The 24,500-nt window shown below is 44.3% G+C and overlaps 2 protein-coding genes across 18 annotated transcripts in view; one reads left to right on the top strand and one right to left on the bottom strand.

Moving 5' to 3' along the window:
• LOC117156092 (protein FAM76A) overlaps window positions 1-15,667 on the top strand; it is a 48,467-nt gene extending 32,800 nt beyond the window's left edge. Inside the window, exons 7-11 of one of the 5 annotated variants that reach the window (XR_013058540.1) lie at window positions 5,765-6,013; window positions 9,373-9,635; window positions 11,646-11,782; window positions 11,976-12,036; window positions 12,222-15,667. The gene's annotated coding sequence lies outside the window, so the exon portion shown is untranslated. Of the gene's footprint in view, window positions 1-5,764; window positions 6,014-9,372; window positions 11,783-11,975; window positions 12,037-12,221 lie in introns of all 5 variants that reach the window. The other 4 variants (XR_013058539.1, XR_013058538.1, XR_004464042.2 and 1 more) reach the window with 4 other exon arrangements.
• Window positions 15,668-16,617: 950 nt separating this feature from the next.
• The window catches only part of Lmpt (four and a half LIM domains protein limpet), a 69,625-nt gene continuing 61,742 nt past the window's right edge, over window positions 16,618-24,500 (bottom strand). For 11 of the 13 annotated variants that reach the window (XM_076618927.1, XM_033332805.2, XM_033332800.2 and 8 more), the window contains 3 exons: window positions 17,472-17,641; window positions 17,087-17,273; window positions 16,618-16,963 (listed from right to left, as the gene is read on the bottom strand). In XM_076618927.1, the coding sequence (XP_076475042.1) occupies window positions 16,806-16,963; window positions 17,087-17,273; window positions 17,472-17,641 (515 nt within the window). In that variant the 3' untranslated portion in view covers window positions 16,618-16,805. Of the gene's footprint in view, window positions 16,964-17,086; window positions 17,274-17,471; window positions 17,642-21,919; window positions 22,184-22,597; window positions 22,739-24,500 lie in introns of those variants that run through there. The other 2 variants (XM_033332811.2, XM_033332812.2) reach the window with 2 other exon arrangements.

Genomic DNA, 24,500 nt, shown 5'->3' with positions numbered 1-24,500 from the left:
GCGGATCGACTTTCGAACTGAGCTCAAATTGAAATCACGTTCGCGGAATCGGAAGAAAAATCGACGATTTTCCCCTGATATCGCGCTAAACGTGGTTCAGAAGCGCAAAGTATGACACGGCCGGCGAGAGATGTCCGTTGCGAGTTCGTTAACCCCTGAAAATACTCTCTTACATCGTGGTTGCGTGCACCGCGCACCGGGATGCACTAGTTTACTTCTTTCCATAGAGGTGGAGGTGGTCTTGTCTTGACTGTGTATACGTGTACGTTGCATCGCGCCGCGGCGCTTCTCCTCACCGGGACTCCGCATTAGAAACTTCACCTACATCGGCCAGATGCCTCTCTTCTTGCCTCGAATTCTGCACGGCATTACCGCCGCCACTGCTGCTTCGAACAGTAATTAACTCGAACGATTCAACGATCCACTGTGAAACCAGGAAAGTGTATAAACTTTGCTAGCTCTAGCAGCTCTAGATTCAATGAAAACTTTCCAACATCGATGTTAGAGATTTGCACGGTTAACGTTATACAGCACCAAGGAACGATGCTTTTTCCTTTTCACGTTCCTCCGTGGATTATGTGTATCAGGATGAACGATGAAATCGACTAAAGAAAGTATTCCCAATTGATTCCGTTAGCTGGAAAATCTATTTCACCTACATTGCAAGACTAATGTCGTCTCCGCGCAAAGTGTAATTACGCGCTCGAAATTGCCACTGTTTTCGAACGCGATAAGAACGTTCAACGATTAGTGCGGATGACAGCTCCAAGATTTGCAATCAAGCCGCGTGTCCGTTTCAAGATAAGAAGAGCCAACAATCATCGAATATTACGTCTAAACGCTCTGTAGAATTACAGCGTTATAAATTTCGACAAACGGATTTCTTCCAGACTTTTTCCTCGAGTTATTCGACACTTTCCCTGCTTGTACGGTAACGCTTCCTGCCGACGACTGTTCGATCCGCAACGGGATCCTCGATTTAGAAATTTTAATCCGTTTCCATGGAGCGAAGGTCCAATAACCCACGAGAACCTTGAATACTCGATGGACAGCTCTATCCTTGAAACGTCCTCGCGCCAGCTGCTTAATTTAACAACCGCGTATTCTGAGAAATGTCTCTCTATCGTGGCCTTCGCTACCGAAATACCCACGCGTAAACTAATGCACAATGGCACTTGACACCGCTGTCCTCCTCTTTTTCGGTTTTCTAACGAAACTCTATAATCCCTTGTACAAATCTCAGAGCTATCAAATGAGAGAAACAAGACTTGGTCTGGGAAAGTCATCGAAATGTCGACGCTCGAAAGGGAACGAGCCTGGAGGTGAGGGGAGAAAATTGTGTTAACGTTACTCGAGGCTGGCTGACTCGTTTTCGTTTGGGCCCAGAAATTCGAGCGGTACGTCCCTGACGGTCTCAACGTCTGGCTAGGCTAGGCACGGGAGTACTGTTAGCTTTGGGTCTGAGTCGCGAATCGAATTGAAAGGAGAAACGAAAGAAGAGGAAGAAGAAGAAGAAGAAGAAGAAGAAGAAGATGAAGAAGTAGAAGTAGAAGAAGAGAAGCGCGAGATGGAAGAGGAGGAAAAAGTCGAAAGGGAGGAGGCGTTGGTGGTAGAGGGAGGGGATCGGGGAGTGGGTAGAGAGCTGCGTGGAATCCTAGGGTGAGCCATAATGTAACACCAAGTCGGAAACATCGAGGTTCGTCCTCGCTTGCCTCGAGCGAGGGACGCCGCCGCTCGCTCGCTCGTTCTTCGTCCTCGCTCGCCTCGAGACCGCTCAGAAGTGAAGTGGCACACAATGCGTAAGAGTATTTTCAGGGGTCGACGACCGCTCTGCTTCCTCGAGGCTGTCCCTAGCGATGGCTTTGACCGCGAATCGAACGGTATCGACGCCTCGCACTTGACAAGCCTTTCATCGTTCTGTGTCTGGCAGAGATAACTTTTACCATTAAATTCAATCGTGTATACCTATGTATCAGTTAATCGCAAATTCGTATTCGATAATAGCGAACTTATGAGCAATTATCGAATATCAATCGGATCGGCACTATGAAATTGAATCGGGTCTGTCGTTATCAAAACCCTTTTGCTTTCCCTCACGGTCATCTGTCCCGTTATTTTTTCTTCTTCCTCTATTTGACTCGCTTCTTTTAAAAGTTGTAGCTTCTTGGTTGGCCCGAAATACGACTAAATTTTTAATCTTAAATAATATTGCGTCAATGGAATAGACCTAACGTTTCCCTGAAAAACTATACGTCATAATTCGTTCTAAGCGCAACATTCGAGCATTTAATTAACCGGGCGAAGATCTGCCTCTTGCGATCTTTCGTTTTCTCAACATGGATTCGAGAAACTCCGATGAGAAACATTCGCGCCCGTTGAAAAAAAGCGCGGGGTTACGGTTCAACGATTTTTTTCGCCGCTTTGGCGACCGGTTTATCACATTTTTAACAACCGGTTCCTCTCGACCGACCGTTGGAATCGCGTTACCGATTGTATGCAAAGCGCACGCAACGCGGAAGTTTTTGCATCGCGAAAAATTTCCAAGGGTTACAAAAATCACCATCCTGTATGATACCGATTTTCATCGAGCGATCCTGCGCGAAGCCCAGGAAACCACAGATCCTTGGTAAAAAAAACGAAAAGAATCAGTGGTCTATTCTAGTCGGCAAGTCATTTTTTGCACGGAGTTCAATGCTCGAGGTTAAAAGCCCGACCCTGAAACTTTTAACCTGTCGAATTCGTAGCCGCCGGTGACTAAGCTTCCCATTTATCTCATATCGACGATCGCGTTATTGTCGTGCTATTTCGTAACTAACTAAGCAACATACGTATACGAATACACAACGATCCTCCTCCGCGTTGCTCGTTCGATCGCGCACAGGAAACGCGTGCTACGTGACGCAAGATCTAAATTGGCGTTGATGCCGCGCAAAAAAAATACGTCTTTTAACATTTTTGTATATGATCGTTTGACCACGCTATTATAACGGCAACAACGTGACCCACAGAAATATTCGACAACCTAAGAACGTACGTGTTCTAGGAAAAAGAGCAACGACATCGATCATCAGCTCCTAGTTCGATTCAATTCCTATCGTGCAACGATTTTGAATATTCGCGGATGAAACGCTGCTGTAAGACGTTATCGCGAATGATCGAATCGAAGCACCGAGCAATGCGACGAACAAGCTGACGAGACATTGGCGATCGGATCGATCGTAGGTTGTCGAAGCGCTATCCGTTTCGGGGTGAGAATGGGGGCGCGCAAGGTGATCGCGCGATTCCGCTTTGAAAAGGGAATTCTCCCGTGACACATTCGTTTTTATCGCTATCTGGCTCGAGCACGAATCTCAGCCGTGGTTTCTGGGCATATACGGAAAGTCGGCGAGTCGTATGCTGCTCCGTATACGAGGCATTGACCCGACGTCACCGCATTTCGTTCTTATACCTGGCCAAGCTCCTATGGAATGACTCGCTTACTGTTCCCTCCGCCATTCTCGCAGGTGTTTGTCCCCGTACGTAAACAAATCCGCTTCTAACGGGGCCCCGAAACGATTACGTTCCCCATAGGGGAATACAGGACAACGTATCGCCTTACGTAATCGTCGATTTCGACCGGGCCCGCTTGCGGTACGGTCGAATTCTTGCGACTGAAACGAAACTCCCTCTTCGGTGAGAAAGTCTCGGCGTACGGTTTTGTCCGGATCGTTCCTGCAGAGTTTAGAATGCTCGATTAATTAGAACGGACGATTGGCAGGACTTAGCGTAAAAATTGTTGCTAACTTATTATTGCAGAGGAAGATAACAAATTGTCATACTAACGAAGCACTAACCGACGACGTTACAAGCTATTACGTCTTTCAGCGAATCATCGCTCGACGAAACCCAAAGCATATTACCTTGTTCACTCGAGAAGATTAATTTCTCCGGAAACTACGAATAGAGGTGGTTTAATCTCTTAGGTTGCGCAACGTTCTCGCATTCTACGACCATCTTAGGTCCACCGAAAGTTCCACGAATTCCAAGCTTTCTCGCAATGGCTGATTAAACAGAGACCTAACCGTTCGAACCAAAAATGTTCGAAGGAACATTTACGAATTAAACAGAAAGATGAACGAATAGCGGTGCAGGTGTATCGCAAAAGATTAGAAAGATGACGGGCCCGATGCGCCGGTGCATTCTCGACGTCGTTGGCCGCACGGACTTAGTTGGGAACGAGGAAGACCTAGTTCGAAGGTAGAACGGCGCAACGGCACTAGGTCACGCATCGCAGTTCCTGAACGGCGCGAGCGTTTGTCTATGTGTACACGGGCTTGTGTGTACATGTGCATGTGCATCGAGCACCCGGTACGCGGCACGCATACGCGACGAGAGAGTCCGACGATAGTCGCCGTGCTAGAAGAGACGAGAGGACCTTCTAGTCACGACAATCACCACAACGAAATTTCGAACGTTCCAGACTCTATTGTCGTTTGTCGGCCGTTTTTCAACGATCGCGCGTTAGAGGATGAGGTAAGTTGAGAAAAATGGTCGTAGGAGTGAGGTCGTTCGCTTGAAATTATTTTTAGATATGAAACTTCAAGATAAATATTCGAAGGTCAACGTTTTTTTCAACGCTAGGTATATATTTTTAAATGTATGCAAAGACCAATAACCTTCTTCGAACAAGATACAACTTTCATCGATGACAGACTTTTCGAGTATCTGAGAAATTTGTCCCAGCGAGAGCAATCTTTATTGGTTTGAACGCATAGAGCTCTTCCGGTCATCGAACGCGATAACGATCACGGTTTTCGAAACAAACACGTTCATTCATGTCGAATGGTTTCGTAGGGCTTTCACCCTCTATCTTCGTGCCAAGGTGCGGCCGCCTTCGAACGAACGACGAGTAAGAGGCACGATCACCGCGAGGACTAACGGTAACGCCGAGTCGTTTTGTCCCGATTGCGTTTAGGGAACTTTTCCATTCGACGGTAACGAAAGTACCGTGGCGTGGCCTGGCGAGCGTATAGGGACCCGCATGCGAGAGAGTGAATTTCGTCATTCCAGCCATCGACGAGGAAATCTACATCCGAAAGATGTACTGTTAAGCGACCGTTCGAAGCGAAGGTGAAACGACCGAGCGGACCGTTGGGTTCAATGGAACCGATAAAACCGAGCATCGATTCGATTGCTGTTATCGACGCCAGCGAGGCTCGTTTCGACCGATGAAAAACGACCTCGCTTCTCCGACACCGGAATTCGTATCGAACCAGCTGCAATTAGCGTTCGAGGTGGATGAACGAAGAGCTTGCAGAGGTTCGTCGAGTCGTCGACTGTGATCGACGCTCGATTCGAATAGATGGCGGGTGTTCAAAGATAGCGTAGTAGTATAATTTTCGGAGTGACAATGTCACTCTATTGTTTAGCGAACACTGGAGGCGACGGATTTCCAAGAGACGTAGGTAGTCGGATTTTTCTCGTCTGCTTGGAGAAGATGGACGCGGTGTTATTACGGTGACAATGCGAACGGGATGAACGTCCTGATCTCGTCACTGTCCTCGGACAATGACCTCTCGTAAAATCGTCGACAAAATTTCGCGAACGTCCCTCGCTATTCACCGATCAGACTTTGGTCGTTTCCAGTACCTGTTTGACGCGAGAGAAAGGAACAAAAACTCGAGCTCCGTTATCCGATCCATCAGTTCCCCTAAAAGAAAGAAAAAAATTTGCCTGCGATGTTTAGTCATAGGGGAGAATTAATCTCGTGGTTGTTAATTTCCAGACGCTGTGCAAAGCGGCAGGAGCGAACCGGCCGGAGCAGAGTCGATCCGAGCGGAGCGCGATTAAAAGTGAAGCCTCTTGACCACGTGGCCGGAGGTCAAAGTGGCGTAGGCAGACGTTACTCTCTTCGTCTGGTTGGCGGGTTGGTGGCCGCCGCGCGGTGGAAGCGAGCCGCGAGGCTGGCAGTGGCGGCGGCGGTGGCGGCGGCGACGACGGCGGCGGTGGTAGCGAGGCCTCGTCGAGCGGTATGGTAAGTGTGTTAACAACGTAAGCGGGGTGAACGCCCTCGATAGACCTAGACCCAAAAAGCGCTCGTTCCATGGGCAACTGCCACTGGCACTGGGTTAAGGCGAAGTCATGTGACGTGGTGCAGGCACATAAGTCGTGCACATCGCACGCACACTGGCGCAACGCCATTACTTTCACGCGTATGCGTTCGTTTCTGCTCGCATGGACGCGCACGCTGGGGTTCGTCGGCCTGACCATCTCGCGGAATGCCACGGAATTGTTTCGACACGTTCTTTTCTACGCAACATTCTACGACTCACCGTTACTAGGACGCTCGCTATTTATCATTTTTTTTTTCATTTTCTTCGCTGCTCTACGACGATGGCGGATTTTGGTCAGGAAATCATTTGTCATCGCGTCCCTGACTTTTGATTTTTCGCCGTCACACGTGATTCTCGTTCTTATGACGAACGAGTTTTATAACGGACAAAGACGTGTTTGAACGATCGAACGATAGATCGTAGGCAGATTCTAAGCGTTTCGGAGCATTCTTGTTGTGTAATTAGCGAAAGTTCGAGATCCGAGTTCGATCGCGCGTCATCCTCGAACCTTTATGATTCATTGCTTACCGTTTGTGGCGTGTCGAAGCATTTTCCTTTCGATCGTTCATCGGCGAGTTCGACGTCACGCGATACCAATACACTTTCGAATATTCTACGAAATTTCAGAAGCGGAGTTCCCTATTGCTAACGAGAAACGTCGTACTTTCAGTCGCGTCTTACAAATTTGGAGCGAGTCAGCACGGATCGGTGGTCTAAAGATTAAACAAGAATTTCCCTCGTTTTCTACGATTCCTGTTCTACATTTCGACTAAACGGCCGACCGCTCGTCGACGTCATTATCCGCTCCGGGCGGCCGTTGAAAGAAAACAACGATACTTCTTTCTCGACGGCCGTTCACCCCGACACCCGAACTCCTTCAGCCGATAAACAAATTACAATCGACATGTGAACCATCAAGATACCGGTACATCGACCGTGTACGAGGATCTGCTCGCGCGACAATCAACGACCATTTTCAGGTCCAATAATCTTGGGCTCCTTACCAAACTGTCTTGAAAATAGAAATTAATCCCACACCGGGATACGAATATTTCTGCCCTGTTCCGCTCTATATTCCCATCACGGATACACGTTACACGCTACTGCGATCGGTATACATCGTTCTCCAAAATCCTTCCACGAACAAGCGTTCTCGGTTAAAGCATTTAACTCCATTATTCTTCGTAGTCGATTCCGTGATCGATGGAAACTAGTTGAACGAGCCGCGATTGCTCGTTCGTGGGTTCAAACGGAAGGAACAAAGGAAAACTCGGAAGTAGAAAATCCAAATAGCGTTTCGCGTGAACTCGATGTTTGGGAGATGAGGATCGGGGCCGCCCGCTACACGATGATTATCCAGCCTCGCATAACTGGCGAGGAAAGGTATGGATGTATAGTACGTCCCAGCGGTCGGTGGATGGAAGTCCATCCTTGATGGAGGTTACTCCGGGCCATCGTCCCACATCTTCTTGGATATGAACTTGTGTCTTCGTTCGACTTGCCTCCGATCGTCTCCCTTCGCTTCTCCTTCGTCCTTCTTCCTGCCACCTCCACCGCGTCCCCGCCACCATCGTCACACACCATCGTCACCATCCTCGTCCTCCCTCGTCTTGTCTCCGTTCGCTTCTGGCTGTGTCGTGTTGCGTGTTGCTCGTCCTCGCCACCTCCACTCGGACCTGACCCCCTCCAGCAGCTTCGGCTTTTCTCCTTCTTCGGTATTCTCATCCCCTTCCTGCGAGAGGTCGATTCCAGTGGCGTGAGTTACTCGCGATTCGGATTCCGAATGCCGATCGACGGAGAACTCGGGCTGCCCTTCGTTTAAGGTAGCTCGGTTAACGGAGATCAAGGGATCGATGAGACCACGCGATCATCCCTGTTCCTATCGGTGACGTAAAGATCGAAGAGCTGCGATTACGATAGAAGAACGTAGTCGCTTGCGATCGATAAGTTAGAAGAAAAAGATCTGTAGATAAGTTTGATACGAAGAAAGTAAGTTTGAGAAGAACACTTTCGGTTAAATGTGCTTACAGATATTGCCAGAACTGTCTTCAATGCTGTACCGATTAAATATCACCGTAACTGGGATCTTTATTCCACGATGAGACATCGTACGGTGAATCGGTCAAAATTATGCTAACTCTGACTCTTGAGAGAGAATGAGTTGTCACTAGACTGGGAGTAGGGATAGAGATTTAGTATAGGAGGATGACGATAGATTTGGGAGTTACGCTGTTTTGAAAGTGAAAAAGGCAATGACATCCTTAGAAATACTTTTAATTCGATGCTACGTTTGCTGGCATCGAATGAGTTTGTCGCTGTTGCGCGTGTTAACATCAGTAACGTCGTTCCTGCTGTCGGCAACGAACATCATCCCGACTTGTGCAGGAATACCGCGGAAGGTCGACGGACAAGGTAGCGCGACCTGGATTACGCTCGAGTTATCGGTTCCCTTCGCACTTTGTTGCTCACAGGGTTAAAGCAATCGCTTCTCGCGATTCTGAAAAAGAAAAAGACTCGGAGGAAGAGGCAGCACACTTGCATCTATTCTTCGATCAACTCGATCGACGCGACTGGTGATCGATGAGCTCATCCTGATCGGTGATCTCAGTCCTCAATCTCGTTTTCTATCGACGCTGACGGATCCTTTGAAATTATTTCCACCTGTGAATCATCAGACAAATTTCGTGTGATTGAAAATACATGATCGTGAAGGAAATGATAATGCAATGGCGGAACGTCGATAACGAAGGATTCAGCGAGCAGAGGCCAGGTAAATGGCCCGAACGTTGAACCGACGAATGACCTCCGACAACAACGGCCTCCGTTTTCGGTGTCGAAATCACCGTCGCGCCAGAATAATGCCTTTACGGCTTCGTGCTTTCGACTTTTACGACTGATCGTTAAACGAAACTCCTCCTCCATACTTGAGCTTCCGAGCTTGTTCATCGGTTACAGAGAAAACACCGATCTCTGTCTCCGGAATTTTTTCCATGTCTAATTGTCTCGTGAGATTTCGTTGGAAAGGATGTTTCTTCTTAAGGAGTCATGGACAAATACACGAGCCATCCGCTTAGTCACTAAGAATGGCTGTAACAAAAGCTTGAGAAATTTATGCTCAAGATGGAATTTCCGGCATAATCAAGCTTAACAATGTAGTAATGAAATAAAGTTTAAACAAAATGCAAAGGGCAAGAGCTATGATATCTTCTCTCTTTCAAAAATGTTCTATGCATTCATCCTGTTCTGTTAAAGTTAATAGATCCATTATCTGTAATTCTAGGAAACTCGCAGCTATAGACAATTCTGAAAACGGATCCGAAGGAGAAAGGGGGTGACTAGCTGCGTCGACCCAATAAGGCCGAGGGGATTTTCAGGGACACCGGTTACAGAAACATCACGATAGCTCATAGAAGTCAGAAGAGGAAAGGGGAAAGATGATGGAAAGAGTAGGGAGGAAGGAACACGGTCGAGAGAGGGTTTCTATGTGTTCGGGACGCGGTCGAAGACACGAGACACACGGCGACCGCTCGTTACATAAGTAAGGTAAAGGATCTCCTCTTCTGCTCTCCTTGAGCCGATCCACATCCGCGATTATGCCACTTTCCATCGACCTCGCTTCACCTCAGCTCGGCATACACCGACGGCACATGTGTACAGTGTACGTGCAACGGAAGCTCGTGATTTTCTTTATGGACTGAATTCGGAACTTCGTGAAATCGATCGACAGGGATCTCGGATTTCAGGGAAAGGATATGCTTCTTTTAAAAAATCGAAAGGCATCGAACGATAACTTTTTACGATTAGTTAAACAAAGTACTCGAAGATATTTTAGATCGATCTTTTAAACGAATGCTTCGGAAAATAAAACTAGTCGAGTTTGATGTCGGAAAATCGAAAATAGAAGATACTGTATTTTATCTCCGAAATAAAAGGAACTGTGTCACTTTTTCTCTGACACGCCCGGAGAAAAGGAAGCTGAAAATTATGCCGACCTATTCTGTAGCCCTTGCACACATTGTCCGGAAAAATGCTGCGGTGCGAAAAAGATTTATTAAACTTCCCGTTTTTTCTTTTCTCTCGGGCCAGAGACGTTTTTAATTAGATAGCGAAATTTGTACTTTGGTCTATTTACTTCCTTCTCTTTAAAGCAAAGATGCCTCTCGAAAATTTGCCCTGCCTTTTTCTCGTCGTTCCCATTACTCTTTCACAATTCTTTGCAAACGGCATTCTATTTGCTCTTGATTCACCGTTAACGAAAATTAACCGCCCGAAAACATTCTTTGTTGGTATCTGCGCGGAGAGGGATCAAAGTAAACGAAACTTCGTCGAGAATAAAGTGCATCGAACGAATCGGCGGTAATCGAACTGGCGTCATTTTAGCACGCGGTTCCGTATTATGTAAAGCGATTCGCATCGGCGGAAGACGCGTCTTGCTTCGTGGACCAATTTGTTACGTCCACGGTTTTTACGAAACACTCATTCGCCGCGCTGGTCCGTTTTATTCTTTCCCCTTCCATCCTTTTTGCTCGCCATCGCGATGTAAAGTTAATTGGCGTAGCGCCGCGCGGTTACTCGATTTACATGAGTTTTAATTAAGCGACTGCGTTTGCTCGTCTCACAGCGAACGATACCTACCGGGGCCACGTGGAATTTTTGAAGTAATTGTTATGTGTTTTGCACGCCTTGCCCTGCCGAGGTATGAAAGAGGGGCTGGGCAGATACAAATCTTCAAGATCGTAAATTCGCTTTTTTAATGTTACACCGCGAGGGCTATCATTCTCATAATGACCTCTTTAATTCACCAGCATATTTTCGACGATTACTACGCTCTCTCGTTTGCTCTTCTCATCTTTTGCCTGACGTAAAAATCGTTTCCCGTGATCGTTGAGGTTCCTTCGAATAAATGGACACTAGATCTTTTTATAGTCGGATTATGGTTCCCTGTGTGAGATCGGTGACATTGATAGGTCAACGAACTTCTCGAATGACCTTGCCTTGGTAAGTGTAGCGGTACGGTGAAAAGATTCATAGGCAAGTAAGTTTTCTCCTACTGGACGAATAAAACGGAAATATCGTGTTTGGTATTATCGTTTCTACACTTTAGACGATAAATAGATACAGTTACATACTTTTTTTCGCTTTGTCTTTGTTAACTTTGTTCGTTTTTTGTTTAGTACTTTGCTGTGACATATATTAATTGTTTCGATCTTTTACATTTAGCGGGGTTTGTTCGCACGCGACTAAACGGTATGGTCATCTGGCGGTGAGAAAGCTGAACTAAAATGTCACTTATAATATGCTACTACGCGAGTACATCTCGTCTGTAATGACATATAAGTTCGTGTCACATGTCTTAGTCATTAAAAAATTAGAGATTCTGTTATGCTGCAGATACAGACAAGGTACAAAACAGATGCGACATGTAACACTTTTGCCTCACGTTTTGAGGATTTCCTGATTCTCTTACCATTTTCGTGTCACATGCGATGTTATCGATTCGATATACATATATACATAGTAGCGATTTGAATAACATAATACATAATTTACTAGAAAGAAAGTTTTCGAACTTGTGTGCAAGATTTGTAAATGATCCCAACCAATCAGGAGTCAGTCAGGCGAAGATTTGGCGCTAGATGACGTTATACAGCGAAAAAGTGAGAAAAAATGAAGATCTATACGATTATTAGGTTCGTTTAACTAATATGTTCTTATTTAATACTTTGTTAGATATTGTTGTAGTGAAATTACCCGAGTATAGCTAATGTGTTTGCCGAATATTATTTAAAACGGACGCGTTATCAGTCTTATATTTTTCTATGTTATTACAGTAAAAGTATGTTTTTAAGGACGAAATGTAATATTTTGTATATTTTGTTACAGATTCTTCATAACATTTCCCCTTTCGCCAGGAAGGATGTAGCGGTGTCTCAGCTTTAAGCATGTAAGGATTTTTACACTGTATCCCAATTAACTTTATTCCCCTATTTTTCCGTAACAATGTAACATTTTATTTTGTACTTCGTTTCATTATATTCCTTGTATTTTACGATATTATTACTTTAAACCTTCAAATTAATTAGCATTATCATTGAGAATAAATTATAATACTTTATGCTTTGTTACAAGTTTCTTTTGGCCTTCGCTTCTTCCGTCGAATTCGGCGGTTCTGTCTGATGACGCCTTGGTCATGGCTTCCCTTGGGCCACAACGATATCGATGACAACGTTCTTCGCATTTAATCATGAGTCGCATGCATCTTTGTTTTTCTGGTCACTCAATCGTGTCGTAGGATGAAAGGTCCGAATCGACACGGGTGACCGATCGTATTACGTAGAATTTTTAACTAGCATGGTGACCGCAGGTATTTATTATATCCATGAGTAGTAACTTTTTTTATTTGTATTTTATTTTTTAGTTGAGGGCAGGTTTCCTTACGAATCGCGTTTTTAAGTGTTGTTGATCAATGCATGTATGTCAGTGTAATATTTACATACTACAATATAAACAATCTGTATGAATAGCATAATGTAAATAATTAATGTATGTTTAAACGATTGAAAATGACAGAATATATTCATTATAATTATTTATAAAATCAAATTATATTTAATATGATTATTTACAAAGATTAAATGTCCATACAGCATATATTGTATGAATATTGAAATAAATAGCGAAATGGCTTTGTTCAAGTATTTTGTAGTGGAGAAGTCTGATACACTCAAACTTCGTTAGCACGAAGATTTTAATTATGATCGAAATTATTATAATGCTAATGATGATTATATTCAATCTTATCTTCTATTTTACGATAGCGTGGAACAACATTATTATTTAAGTTGTATTTTCAACATAATTTTAGTGCAATTTGGAATATGAAATATGAAGGCATTATGTCTAATTTTGTTCACTTGTTAAGGTGTATCAAATTTCACGTGTAAGCAGACACTTCGCGACCAGAAGATTTCAGAATCAAAACAAGTTTTGAGTCATTCTTTGTGCTTCGAAGATGTGTTTTAACGACGAAATAACTCCAGGATGTTTCTGTTGGCAGTATTTCAGTTAGAATTATTCATATAAATATTATTTGAAAATTAATAAAGTAAGGTAAAGTACAGAGTCAGTAAAATTTGAATGAAATAGGACTATTATCTCTTTACATGAAAATTGTAAAAGATATGTCAATTATATATTTAGCCTAGAATTTTCAGGTTTAGCACCTTCCATGTTCATTGCCAGCGCTTCACTCACCGACTCAGGTACTGCCGGATAGAAGAAAGACAATGGGTACGATGACTAGTTCATAAGATTAATAATTTCTCAGTAACTGATGTTGCGTGTATATCCTGTATGACGTATTTTATACTCTGCGTGTGTGTCTGTGTGCGTGCGGCTAGGCCGTGGAATTGCGTTGTTTCTCAGTCCTTATTACATTCACTATAATCAAAAATAATTAAAGAGTTCACAACTAGTGACGTAATTAGAATTCACAGCTAGATCTACGATTAAATACCTACAAAGAATTATAAGCAACAAAAAAATATGATTATGGCTGATAAATGAGATATATGAGTCATATAAAAATATCACTGTCAAATTACAATGATATCCTCCATATCATTTATACCAGTAGTGCTAACTGTTTAAAGATGTTCGTACGTATTATTGTAATTAAAATTGAAATTTATACGCGTTTTTATCGTGTTCAATGCACGCCGATAATGCCTTCGTCAAACAATTTTAGAAAGGTGCTACGCACATTAAAGTGTAAAAATTGTGAGAACCGTAGAACCAGTGTGTTCGTGTGTCTATTTTGCCATTTTTTAAATATACAGTTAAGTGAGATAAATAGGATACTTTCCGGTATGAGCATTAATTGTAGGTAGGGCCAGACACGTTGGTACAATCCCTGATCGGGTTAGAGTTAGGCGCATATTCATGTGTTTCGGGAAATTTGATTTGGGAAACCGACGGTGAATCACGATGACGGAGCATGCCATTTATCTCTGACTTTGCCTGTCGATTTTTCAAATTTCGTAGATTTTCAAACAAACGTTTATGTATTGTTGGAGCATACACATGCGAACGGACAGCTATCACTGTGCGACGTTCATGTGCATTTGAATTAGCTTCTTCGATTTATGTTTTTATTTTACATCGTACCTGTGACAGCATGTTCCTGCTCCTGAGTCATTTTATCCAGTTTCACCAGTAGCTTCCTAGAATGTTATTAGTGCTGCAAATATATAAATCTGAATGTATAGGTTGATAATTATTACTGTTGCGCAAATAATTGCTATACAAAATCCTTAGATCTCCGGTAGATAGAACTTATAAACATTTACATTTGCAATAGGTAGGATTTATGAGCCTCTAGATTTGTAATAGGTAGGACGTAGGATAAAGTTTTAAATGTCTTACAGGAATCTTTATGGAATCAGTAAAGCGAGATCCAAATCGTATTTAAAAATATGTAAAAAGATATCCAAGGTTTTAGAAGGTATATTCATCCCACACGCGTCTTCCCTTGCCTTTGTTATACTCGTATAAATTTACAGTTATGTAGCCTGCATTTGAATTCGATTTATAGTTAGTAGTTAGAAGCAAAAAGAGAATTTTGAACTTTCCCTATTATTTCCATCTTGGAATTTCTATGTAATTAAGTGAATGGTAAATGAAAGAGCTCTTGTAAATAATTACATTTATTTATTTATCAATTTCACAGTATAACAGTGTATACGATACGCTGAATATAGAATAATCTCTGCTCTTTATCGTTTACTAATTAAGGCGATTAGTATGTGAGTGATCGGTAAGAACATATATTATATAGCACGTGTACTTTTTATTGGTCGTCACGATATTTTTTTTGTCGCTTCTTCTTCTTTCGCTTTCCTTTTATTTCGTTATAGAGGTACGCTACCGTTTGTTAGCCTATTCTCTTGCACGTTTGTCCTTTCTCTTCTCGACGGTAACACATCTCTACCAAGTACCGTATCAACAACTAATTATTTTTCGTAAGACGTTAGTTTTTTTTTTTATTTTTATGTACTCGTGCGGATAAGGCCACAATTAGTGATTTTCCGCGTGTGCGTGTCGCACACTCGTCCGACATGCGTGTGTGGATGCGTGTGATTCTTTTTCTTTCTCTTCCTTTTATTTATTTTTTTTTTCAATTTTTTATCATTTTCTCCACTTTGATGTGGTTAATGCAAAAAATGCTCGCGAACGTATATCGCGGATACGCGAGATAACAAGATCATTTCGATCCTTACTGACTTTCTTGTTCGAGAAAAAGTACAACGATCGAACATGAAGGTCGATTGCATTTAAAATTCGCGTTTTCACGCATTCGCGAATATGTGCACTTGTGGGCTCGTGTGAGAGTTAAAATCGTTCCGAGGCTAACATAGGAAAGATAGAAATTTAGTTACGATCGTTGGAGTAATACAAAAGTAAAATTTGTACATTAAAAATCTCATACATCGAAAAACCCTTGAATTTGAAAAATTTTGAATTTTTCTAACAACTGTGCACCCGAGCCCCGTCGTTTTAATTAGTCGTTCGTTATACTCGAATTTTGCACGAGTCTTACTGTACAATATCGCGGAGCGATAGATAGAGATAGAGAGAGAGAGAGAGAGAGAAAAAAGGGTGCAGTTTTCGCGCGTGTTGGGATTCGCGTTAGTGTGTACGTGTGTGATTGTTCGCGATCGTGTTCGTGTGTGTACGTGTGAGTTTAAGTTAAATAAAAATAATATTATCATAGGTATATCAAATTTAATTCCGTAAGAATATATAGGATCCATCTGTTCTTCCTTTCTTGTCCCTGTCGTTTAACTTTTACTCCTCGCGTTAATCTTTGTCGTGCGTTTCTCTATCTATTGTATAAAGCGAAAAGAAAGAAACAGTAACGTTAATAACACCACGACAGTACGTAACTTCGTTCCACTTCTAAACACACAGCTCGATAACAGTAACTATACTGATTAAGGCGGTTTGATTCTCGTACTTTTCAAGGCATATTCCTTCGGTTTCTCCAACGCGCTTCTCTGCGATAATTTTTACGTTTGTTCGATTTTACTTTCCTTTGTCTCTTCGGCTGTTACGGCGCGACGGAGAAATCGGAATCGCGAGTGACTAAAATGACCTCTAAATACTACGAAGCTAGGAAGTACCCTCGTTTCTGCTCGCGTTCTCTGCTTCGAGATAATATGCACAAAAGCTCGGCATTATTACCGAGCCGATCGAGAAGAACAGAGAGCTTTCCGACCAATACGAAAAAAATCGTCGCGGGATGGTGTCTGCTTTTTCAATAAAAAGTACCGCGTTTCTCAACTATGAGCACGTATACATACGTATAACGATATATATATATATATATATATATATATATATATATATATATATATATATTATTCTACGTATGGGAGAAAACACGGTAATTTTCATCGCGTTCGAGAGATGGTGACTAAACTATTCAATTATCCTTCTGCAATTATGTTAAAGTTGGTCGACTTCCTTCTTCTTTCTTTCTGTTTCTCGAAGCGGACTCTTCCAGTTGTTTCCAAGGGAAGGTTTCTTAGCGAGGATATTATTCCCGTATATAGACTGGACACCGTAGACCCTTGATAATTCTCGTTTTCTTACTCCTTTTCCCTCTCCCCTACTTCTCGTTCGTTCTTCTTCGCTCGATGTTTCACTACCCCTCTACATGAACTTCATCTTGGCGCAATCAGGGCAGATAATGTCTTCGCCGTCGGTGATGAATCCACGACCGACCAGCGAGGTCTTGCAACCCGCGCAGATGAAACAATCGTTATGCCAATGCCTGTCCTCGAAAGAGATGAAGCGAGTTCCGCCAATGCCTGAAATACACGGGCAACGAATCAGAAATTTATCCTCTTCAGCAAGAAAATCTTCTAAGAGTTAAATGAACATCGCAAGGGATAAAGTTTATCGCATTCGCAAGAAGAAACAGAGATAAATACCAGTAATCGGTTTGGAGCAGGCGGTGCATCTCTTGGCGAACAGTTCTCCAAAGCAATCGGCGCAGTAGGGCTTGTCGTCGCGGGACGTAAATCGCTGGCCAGCCAGTGAATTGTTGCAGTTGCTGCAGGTGAAGCAGTCTCTGTGCCACGGTTCGTTCTTATACGTTACGCCGCCACTGGTGATAATCTGGAACGATAAGATCCCCTTTATCTATCCATTCTCTATACGAGAACACATTCTCCTCCGGCAAACGGACTTTCTTTGCCAAACGGTTAAACAGCAGGAGAATTCTTCGAAGAGATAATCGTTTGCTGAACTAAAGATATTCGTTAAAACACGCGAATAATTTTCTTGCTTATAATGCGCCAGAGTTCATCGATTTACCTTGTTGCACTTAACGCATCGGGTGGCGAACTTGTCCTCGTAGCACGCAGCGCAATAGATCTCTTGCTCGCGCGGAATGAAGCTCTTCGTACCGATCGGGTTCTTGCAGACCACGCAGCAGAAACACTTCTCGTGCCACTGCCTGGTCTTGTACTCCATCTTCTTGGTACCTAGGATGCGAAAGACACCCTTCAGACATCGAAACTTTCCCCCGAACGAACAATACCCTCGCGTAATATCACGTTTTCGCGAAATAATTACAAAGCAACGTCAAAAGAGGTGGAATATTGTGGCAATGTCTAGACGATCGGTCTGCAAGGGTGAAAGTTTGCAGCGTAGGGTGCATTTTGCGTTTGAACGATCGCGTGCGGCACCCGACGAGCTCGCATGTCCGTTTCGCTCGTGCAATTCTAGGGAGATGACTTTCCGACAACTCACCGATAAGGAATCGTTCTTAGAGGGAAGGCAATCTGCTAGAGAAACGCGATTCGAACCGAGGGTAGTTTCGAATTTCATCTTCCATTCCTAGAGGAATTTGATTTTGTTGGCGAGAAGTTATTTCGACCGACTTTCGTGACGATTGGTCGTGTTTGTACAAGAAGTAGGTTAGAAAGTTCAACGAGACAGGTGTAAAAAGTCGCGCAAAACCGGAAGATCGCCGGCGTAGATAGGTGTCATCTCCCGCAATGCGGTTTTAAAGTTTCATGCACGGAACTTTCTAGTCACGGCTGTTAATAATCTACATAAGATGGCTCGCTGTGCTCATTCAACTCGATCGTAGTCATTTCTATCGACTAATAGAAACTTACAACTGATAGCTACCTTTTCTGCGATTTACCTACAACTTTGCTAAGAACTTGACTCGCATACTCGACGACCAAATTTATTCGAAGTGGTTGTTTTCTTCGGCACGCGCGGAAAAGGAGAAAATAAATTTCGCTTTGGTATACCGATCGTAACGTGTAATTCCACGATCGACGAAATTACCGGGTTGCGAGCGAGCTCGTCACTGGTCCTCTATAATTGGGCAGATCATCGAGTCCCACGCTTACAATCTTTCGCTTTCCGTTTACGTGAGAAGTCGCGCGAGCTTCGAGTCGCTTCCTTTCTCGTAGTCGCGACGAACACAGAACCGAAGTTTATGACCACGATCCGTCACAATCTTACGAGTGGTTACGCGTCCACTTTTCAATCGCCTTCCTCCGCTATGATATCAGAGAATCAAGCGTTGTTTACTAATCGTGACAATCGTGACACTTGCACGAGTCTGCGTTGAGTTTTTTCGAGCGCCGCGGAATCTTCCCCCGTAGGCGTTCCGACATTTCTCTCGCTCCTTAGCTCCTTCCTCTTTCTTTGCGCCGCACCAAGGGCAACCCGAGTTAACGATGACTCGCTATTCCGAAAGGTGATCTAATAGAACTTAGAAGAGGTCCGAGTGATCAGTTAAATAATACCATTTGTGGTCCTCAAAGTTTCATGAATCATCGGTTTCAACGTCTTTCGACACCTACTATGTTTCCTTCTTTCTTTACCAGCTTTAATTCGTTTAAATCTTATCCATTTGCCCACATTTTAGGAAACTTTTTCGCAGTTCTTGCGCTTACGGAAAGGCGGACGAATCGTAGAAAGAATCGACGTGGCATACCCAGCTCCATTCGACCATCTGTTGCCAGCAACGTCAATATAATCAACGCATTATCATCCACCGCGTGGTCGTTGATAAATGAACAGCGCGCCGTTACCGGTCCCATAGTTTCCGATCGATCAGTCACTGCGAATTAGCCTGTCCTTTGTAATGCCCGTTCGAATCAAGTTTATTTCCATTTATCGAGATCTTGGATCTACACGTGGACGATCGCATGCCTAATTTGCGCGCAGAAGGAAGTACAGCGTCGAATCACGCTGTAATAGCAGAACAAGTTTTGGTAACAGTCTTCCTCTTCTTTTTTTCGATATCGTAGAATACAATAGCGTTCGAGACGTAGAAGAGATAGCTAATCATCCGAGGCAGACGCTATTGTATTCAAACGGAGCTCGTGTATGGGAACCGACGAAAATATAGGTTGAGAGACCGGCAAAAGGTCCTAATTACGAGTCGTGCAAAAAGTTCTGGGGAAGAAACGAGTAGCAGGAACTGTAGCCCGTGTATTTTTTGGCCGTTTGCCTCCCAATATAGATAGCCTAGATTCCAGTGGTCCTCGAAAATGAAAAAAGCAACAGCTTTCCGTGCGCTATTCCTTTGGTCCACCGTGAGTCAGGAGAAGGCTTGTGACGTCACTTGGTCCAAGCAATACCTCCGTATATGTATAAAGTCTGATGGTCCAAGGCCGGCGATGTGGTAATATCGCATTATACATGTCGCTTTAGCTCGCTCGTTACCACTGCGTTTCATCGGTCTGATCGACTGTGAAAAATTGCGCGTTCATTCGATTTACGTATTAGAATAGTTCGGAGGAGCGGTGCCGTTAACTCGCTGTTTCCCATGTTTTCCTCAAACTTTCATCGAGATCGTGTGCGGAACCGGCTCTTTTATCCGAAGGATCGAAATAGATTCGCGAAAACCTCGTGTGATTCGAGTATTTCTGGAAACAGCTAAGCGTCGATCCGCTAACCGCAGGTCGAAGATTACAGAGTCTTGAAATCGAAGATCGTTAACGCGATCGTTCCGCATTTTACGAGATCTCGAATCGACGAGGTTCTGGTAATCCGTTGAAAGCGGCGATTCTCGGCCACGTCAAGTCTAAATATAAATTCACCGACGAGGAGAACACCGGGCCTCGGACTTTCCAGATCTACGCGAGCGCTGCGCGACTAACAGCGACGAGAATTTGGTGAAGTGAACACGTGAAATTCGACGCGGCTCAGGCTTCACGACGCGTCCCTTCATAAAGCGTTATTAGTTATTGTGCAAGAGGAAAATATAGAACACGGTGGCCGCATCCGGCCCGTTTTTAAATCATTCGCCGTTGCACAACGGACTTGAAACGTTACATAAAACTTTACTCTTCGCCGTGTCGTGCCTACGACAAGCCTCGAACGATCAATCTTGCCGCGATTGTTTTCCCCACGTCTCCTTTCTCGCGAGCAAACTCGAAATCGTTCTTTTCCTTACTCTATCGGGGATTTACGAGGCGCCAAATACGTAGTTGATAACGGCCGAGGCAGATTGCGCCGTGATAAGAAAGCAAGAAATTTGCCTCGATAGATATTGATGCATCTAACAACAAGCGTGAATGACAGTCTGGAAATGAATTACATCAGTCGTATTAATAGGACTTCTTATCTGCATGCACAATTTTTTAATCGATTGGCTCATTCTGCCAGGATCTATCGATCGCGGTTGTCCGCCCGATCTACTTCTTGTCACCGTTTCGATCGATCCACGCACGAGGAGCGAACCGAGGAAAAGTCGCGTTTCACGAGGATCTTTTTCTTTTGCCAGAGTTCGCGAACATTCGAATAAACGACGGATGACATCATTATTTAATCGCACCGTAGCAAACTCCAAGCTGTTTTGCAATTGACCAACGACAAATTTTGCCGCGTGCATTACGCGACGATGCCGGGCTTCGTTAGACGGATTTGCATTGTGAATTATCCGCAAACAAACCAAACACCAGTCGCGTCCTTCAAATAAAACAGCTTCTGTCGAACGTTAAAGTCAAAAGTAACTAGAAGGGAAAAACGAATTTTCCAGGAAATGTTGAAACGTTCATTAAGTGACACACGCGTCGTGATCGCAGCCGGAAGTATCGAACGCTTTATTAATCCTACGACACAGTCGATCACGATCGTATAGCTATATTAATCATAAAGCTTGAGTGTACGATTAGCATAGAAACCCGTCTGTTTGGTTCCCTACCGCGTCTCTGGGTGATTATCTCTTCTCTAAACACGCGCTTCGCAAACACGTTTCCGTCTTTCCCGCTAGATTTCGTTAGACGTTTCGTTATATACTCTCCACGTTATTTACGATTTCTTATTAAGAACTGTATGGTTGATCGAGTCACGGACAATTAACCTGATTCACTAAGCAAATGTAGCCACGGACAATCGAACTGTGCGGCCGTGCTCGTGTTTCCACATAAGGTCACGGTTCCCTTCGAATTCCCACTTTTCCTCGGAGCCTATTTTTCTTTCTCTCTCTCTCATTCCTTTTTCCTTTCTCTGTTGCACGATTCGCCGACTGTCCGTTCGATCGGATAGTTTATCGCGGGCCGGTTGCGCGACATCGACCCACGATCGGCGTGCCGATGTCGACCTTAGGAAAACTTGAGAACGGAACCTTATTCGTCGCCCCCGCGTGCATCGCGTGGTTTTGCAACGTCCTCCAAGATCGACCGAGAATGTCGAACACGATACTTCCCAGAACGTTTTGTTTTCATTCGAGTTTTTAAACAAAAGATCATTGAAAAATAAGAAAGAAGGTCGTTTATCATTTTCGTCACCTGGATCTGCCTTTTTCGGATCTCCCAGCAGACAGTCTTTGCCCAGACAGCATCTGAACTTAGGGTCACCCTCCAATGAAAACATGCTGAATATCGCAATATCCTCGTCCTTTTCTTTTGCCCTTCTTATCCTGTCCTCGCCCACCTTCTTCGTTTGCAGGTGAAGCTTAGTGGATAGCCGTTCGCTCAACGTGTCTGTGGCCATCTTTCTCTTCGTTTCTTTTTTTTCTCACGAGTCTCTTAACTTCCACGACAAAACGTTCACTGAAATTTCGATATCGCGATGGCATATAAAATACCGACCCTTAGATTTCTCACCCTCGATCGCGCAATACTAAAAGAGTTTGCACTAAACAAGCTGTAAAACTGTCAGACATAGAGCGCATATCGTTGTCGTAAAGAATAAAAGAATCGTTGCTTCTACTATCGAGAAAGTTGTAAAAGTCAACGTGACGGTCGCAAGTGGCAAGTATTTTTATAGCGATGTCGTTCGAAGTAAAAGCATTCGAGCGAGATATCTGACGTTTGTCCGAGACCAGACGTGTTGCGAGACGTGTTTACACCGTCGTTAACCAAAGTAAAAGCGTCCAAGGAATAAAATACGATGCGTCTACTATGAATTTTCCCAAGCAACGCGTGTCGAGGACCGATCGAGAAGTGAGAAGATCAAGAGCTAACCTACGGGAATCGGAAGAGAGCCGGATTGACGCGCGAACACGATTCAAACACGACGCAAATACAACGTCTACGGAGAGTAGAAGCTAAGGAGAAGAAATCGGCCGATCGTGCGATTGGCCCGGAGTCTTGCGAGCCACTGAAGCAACCGAAGCGAGCCCCCTCGCTGGACTCACCGTGCACACCGCGAGCACGCGCAACGTGTCTTCTACTCCGCTGATAAGTTCGCCTTTCCGCTCCACCAGACCCACTCTCCGCCATCCTGGAGCGCGTCCGCGAATATTTATATATTTACGCGGCGCGTTCGCTCCAGCCCAGGCCCGGCCTCGTTCGTCGAACCGGCTCCTTTTCGTCTCTTTCGAGATTCATCCGATCATCTCCTCTGTCGAGTACGTCTAGCATCGTCGCAGATGCAGAAGCGAGGAATTGTAATTGACGCGTGCATTAATCGATCGAACGACGGGCACGTTTATTTCGATCGTTCAGACGTCGTGACATTGATGGTTGCTTCTATAAATGCAGTCTGCTTCTTTCGGCTTAAATGATATGCATTAACCTCGAAGTTAACAGGCGCGCCGATCGCTTTAGCTGCGGTAGTCATCGGTTTTACATCTCGTTTGTCACGACGTTCACAAAGGGGAAGGATTTCTTGCCGTAGACGAACGATTTTCTCTGCACGATTACGCCATCGAGTACCGTGGTGATTAGCGCGCTGGCAATTAGTGGCACGGAACTCTTAAACTTCTTCTTTTTCCGACGACCAGATTATTATTCCTGCAGCGCAATAGCCAAAGAAACGAATGACAAAGTATTTTGCTTGAAGAATGAACTAATCGGCCGTGATTCATCGAAAGAATTGAGTCGATTAACACGTTCCCTGATAAGCGACGTCAAACGCCAACAGAATGCGCTCAATTCACGATCGTCGCGCTAGTTTAACCTTTAGTTAGTCGTACTCGTTCGATCAAGTTATTGATTCTTCTGTCCTGTAATCTCTCGTTTCTTTTAATGGTTGAATAAATAGCGGTATCTTTATCGTCGATATCTCGAGACTGCGTCGTAAAACTCAATTAAAACTCGTTAAAGATACTCCATGTCAAAAATTTGCAAACAGCGAACTTTTCCGCGGGAAACCAGATCGCTCGAATACGGCGCATTTCTTTTTCACGAAGTTCATTCGCCATGCACCACGCTAGATATCGTTCGAAAGGTCGAGCCGTATACGGACACGCGTTGGTACCGAGTCATTTTCGCAAACGATTCCTCGCCGATCCCGTAACTATCTGTGCCTCTCTTAAGATTTAACGAGACTCCCACGCGCGTCACGTAAGTCGGAACCAGTCCATCAGAGGCACGAACCTCGTTCGCCAAATCGATCATCCATCCTAAGCACTTGGCTTTCTCCTCGACAGTTTCGTTTAAACGTATTCGAAGCTTAATTCGTATTCTCCGAATTTCGTTGCCATACGGTTTTACTTGCACGATGTCTCGTTCATCTTGTAGCGTACTTGACCGAATTACCAACCCGTAATCTTTCAGCGGAAGTAGCTGCCCTCGAGCGAAGAGCTACCTTTTCCCAAAAGAAACAAGGGGAACTAACGTTTAATCGTCGGGGCTCTTCCGAGGTCTACGATTCTCGAGGAATCAGCGGCTCGTTAACACAGGCTCTCACGTTGTCGTCCCAATTACCTGTGTAGTGGCCTGAAGCATGGTCGTCGAGGCACGCGTGAATCACGCGATATATAGGTCGCGGTGCGCTCCACCACGCCGTCTGCGATCGCCGAAGGTTGCGAGGCGACAAAGCGATAAGTCGTTCGGAGATTGCGTTCCGCGCTTGTCGAAAAAGGTCGCGCGCATAATTGCTCGACAACCTTTTTCGACCCACTTTCCCGCTTCTCGATTCGCT

This window comes from Bombus vancouverensis, chromosome 5, assembly GCF_051014615.1.
Source record: "Bombus vancouverensis nearcticus chromosome 5, iyBomVanc1_principal, whole genome shotgun sequence".
NCBI lineage: Eukaryota > Metazoa > Arthropoda > Insecta > Hymenoptera > Apidae > Bombus > Bombus vancouverensis.
Note: the sequence above shows the minus strand (reverse complement) of the source record. Positions and strands in the feature narration are given on the sequence as shown.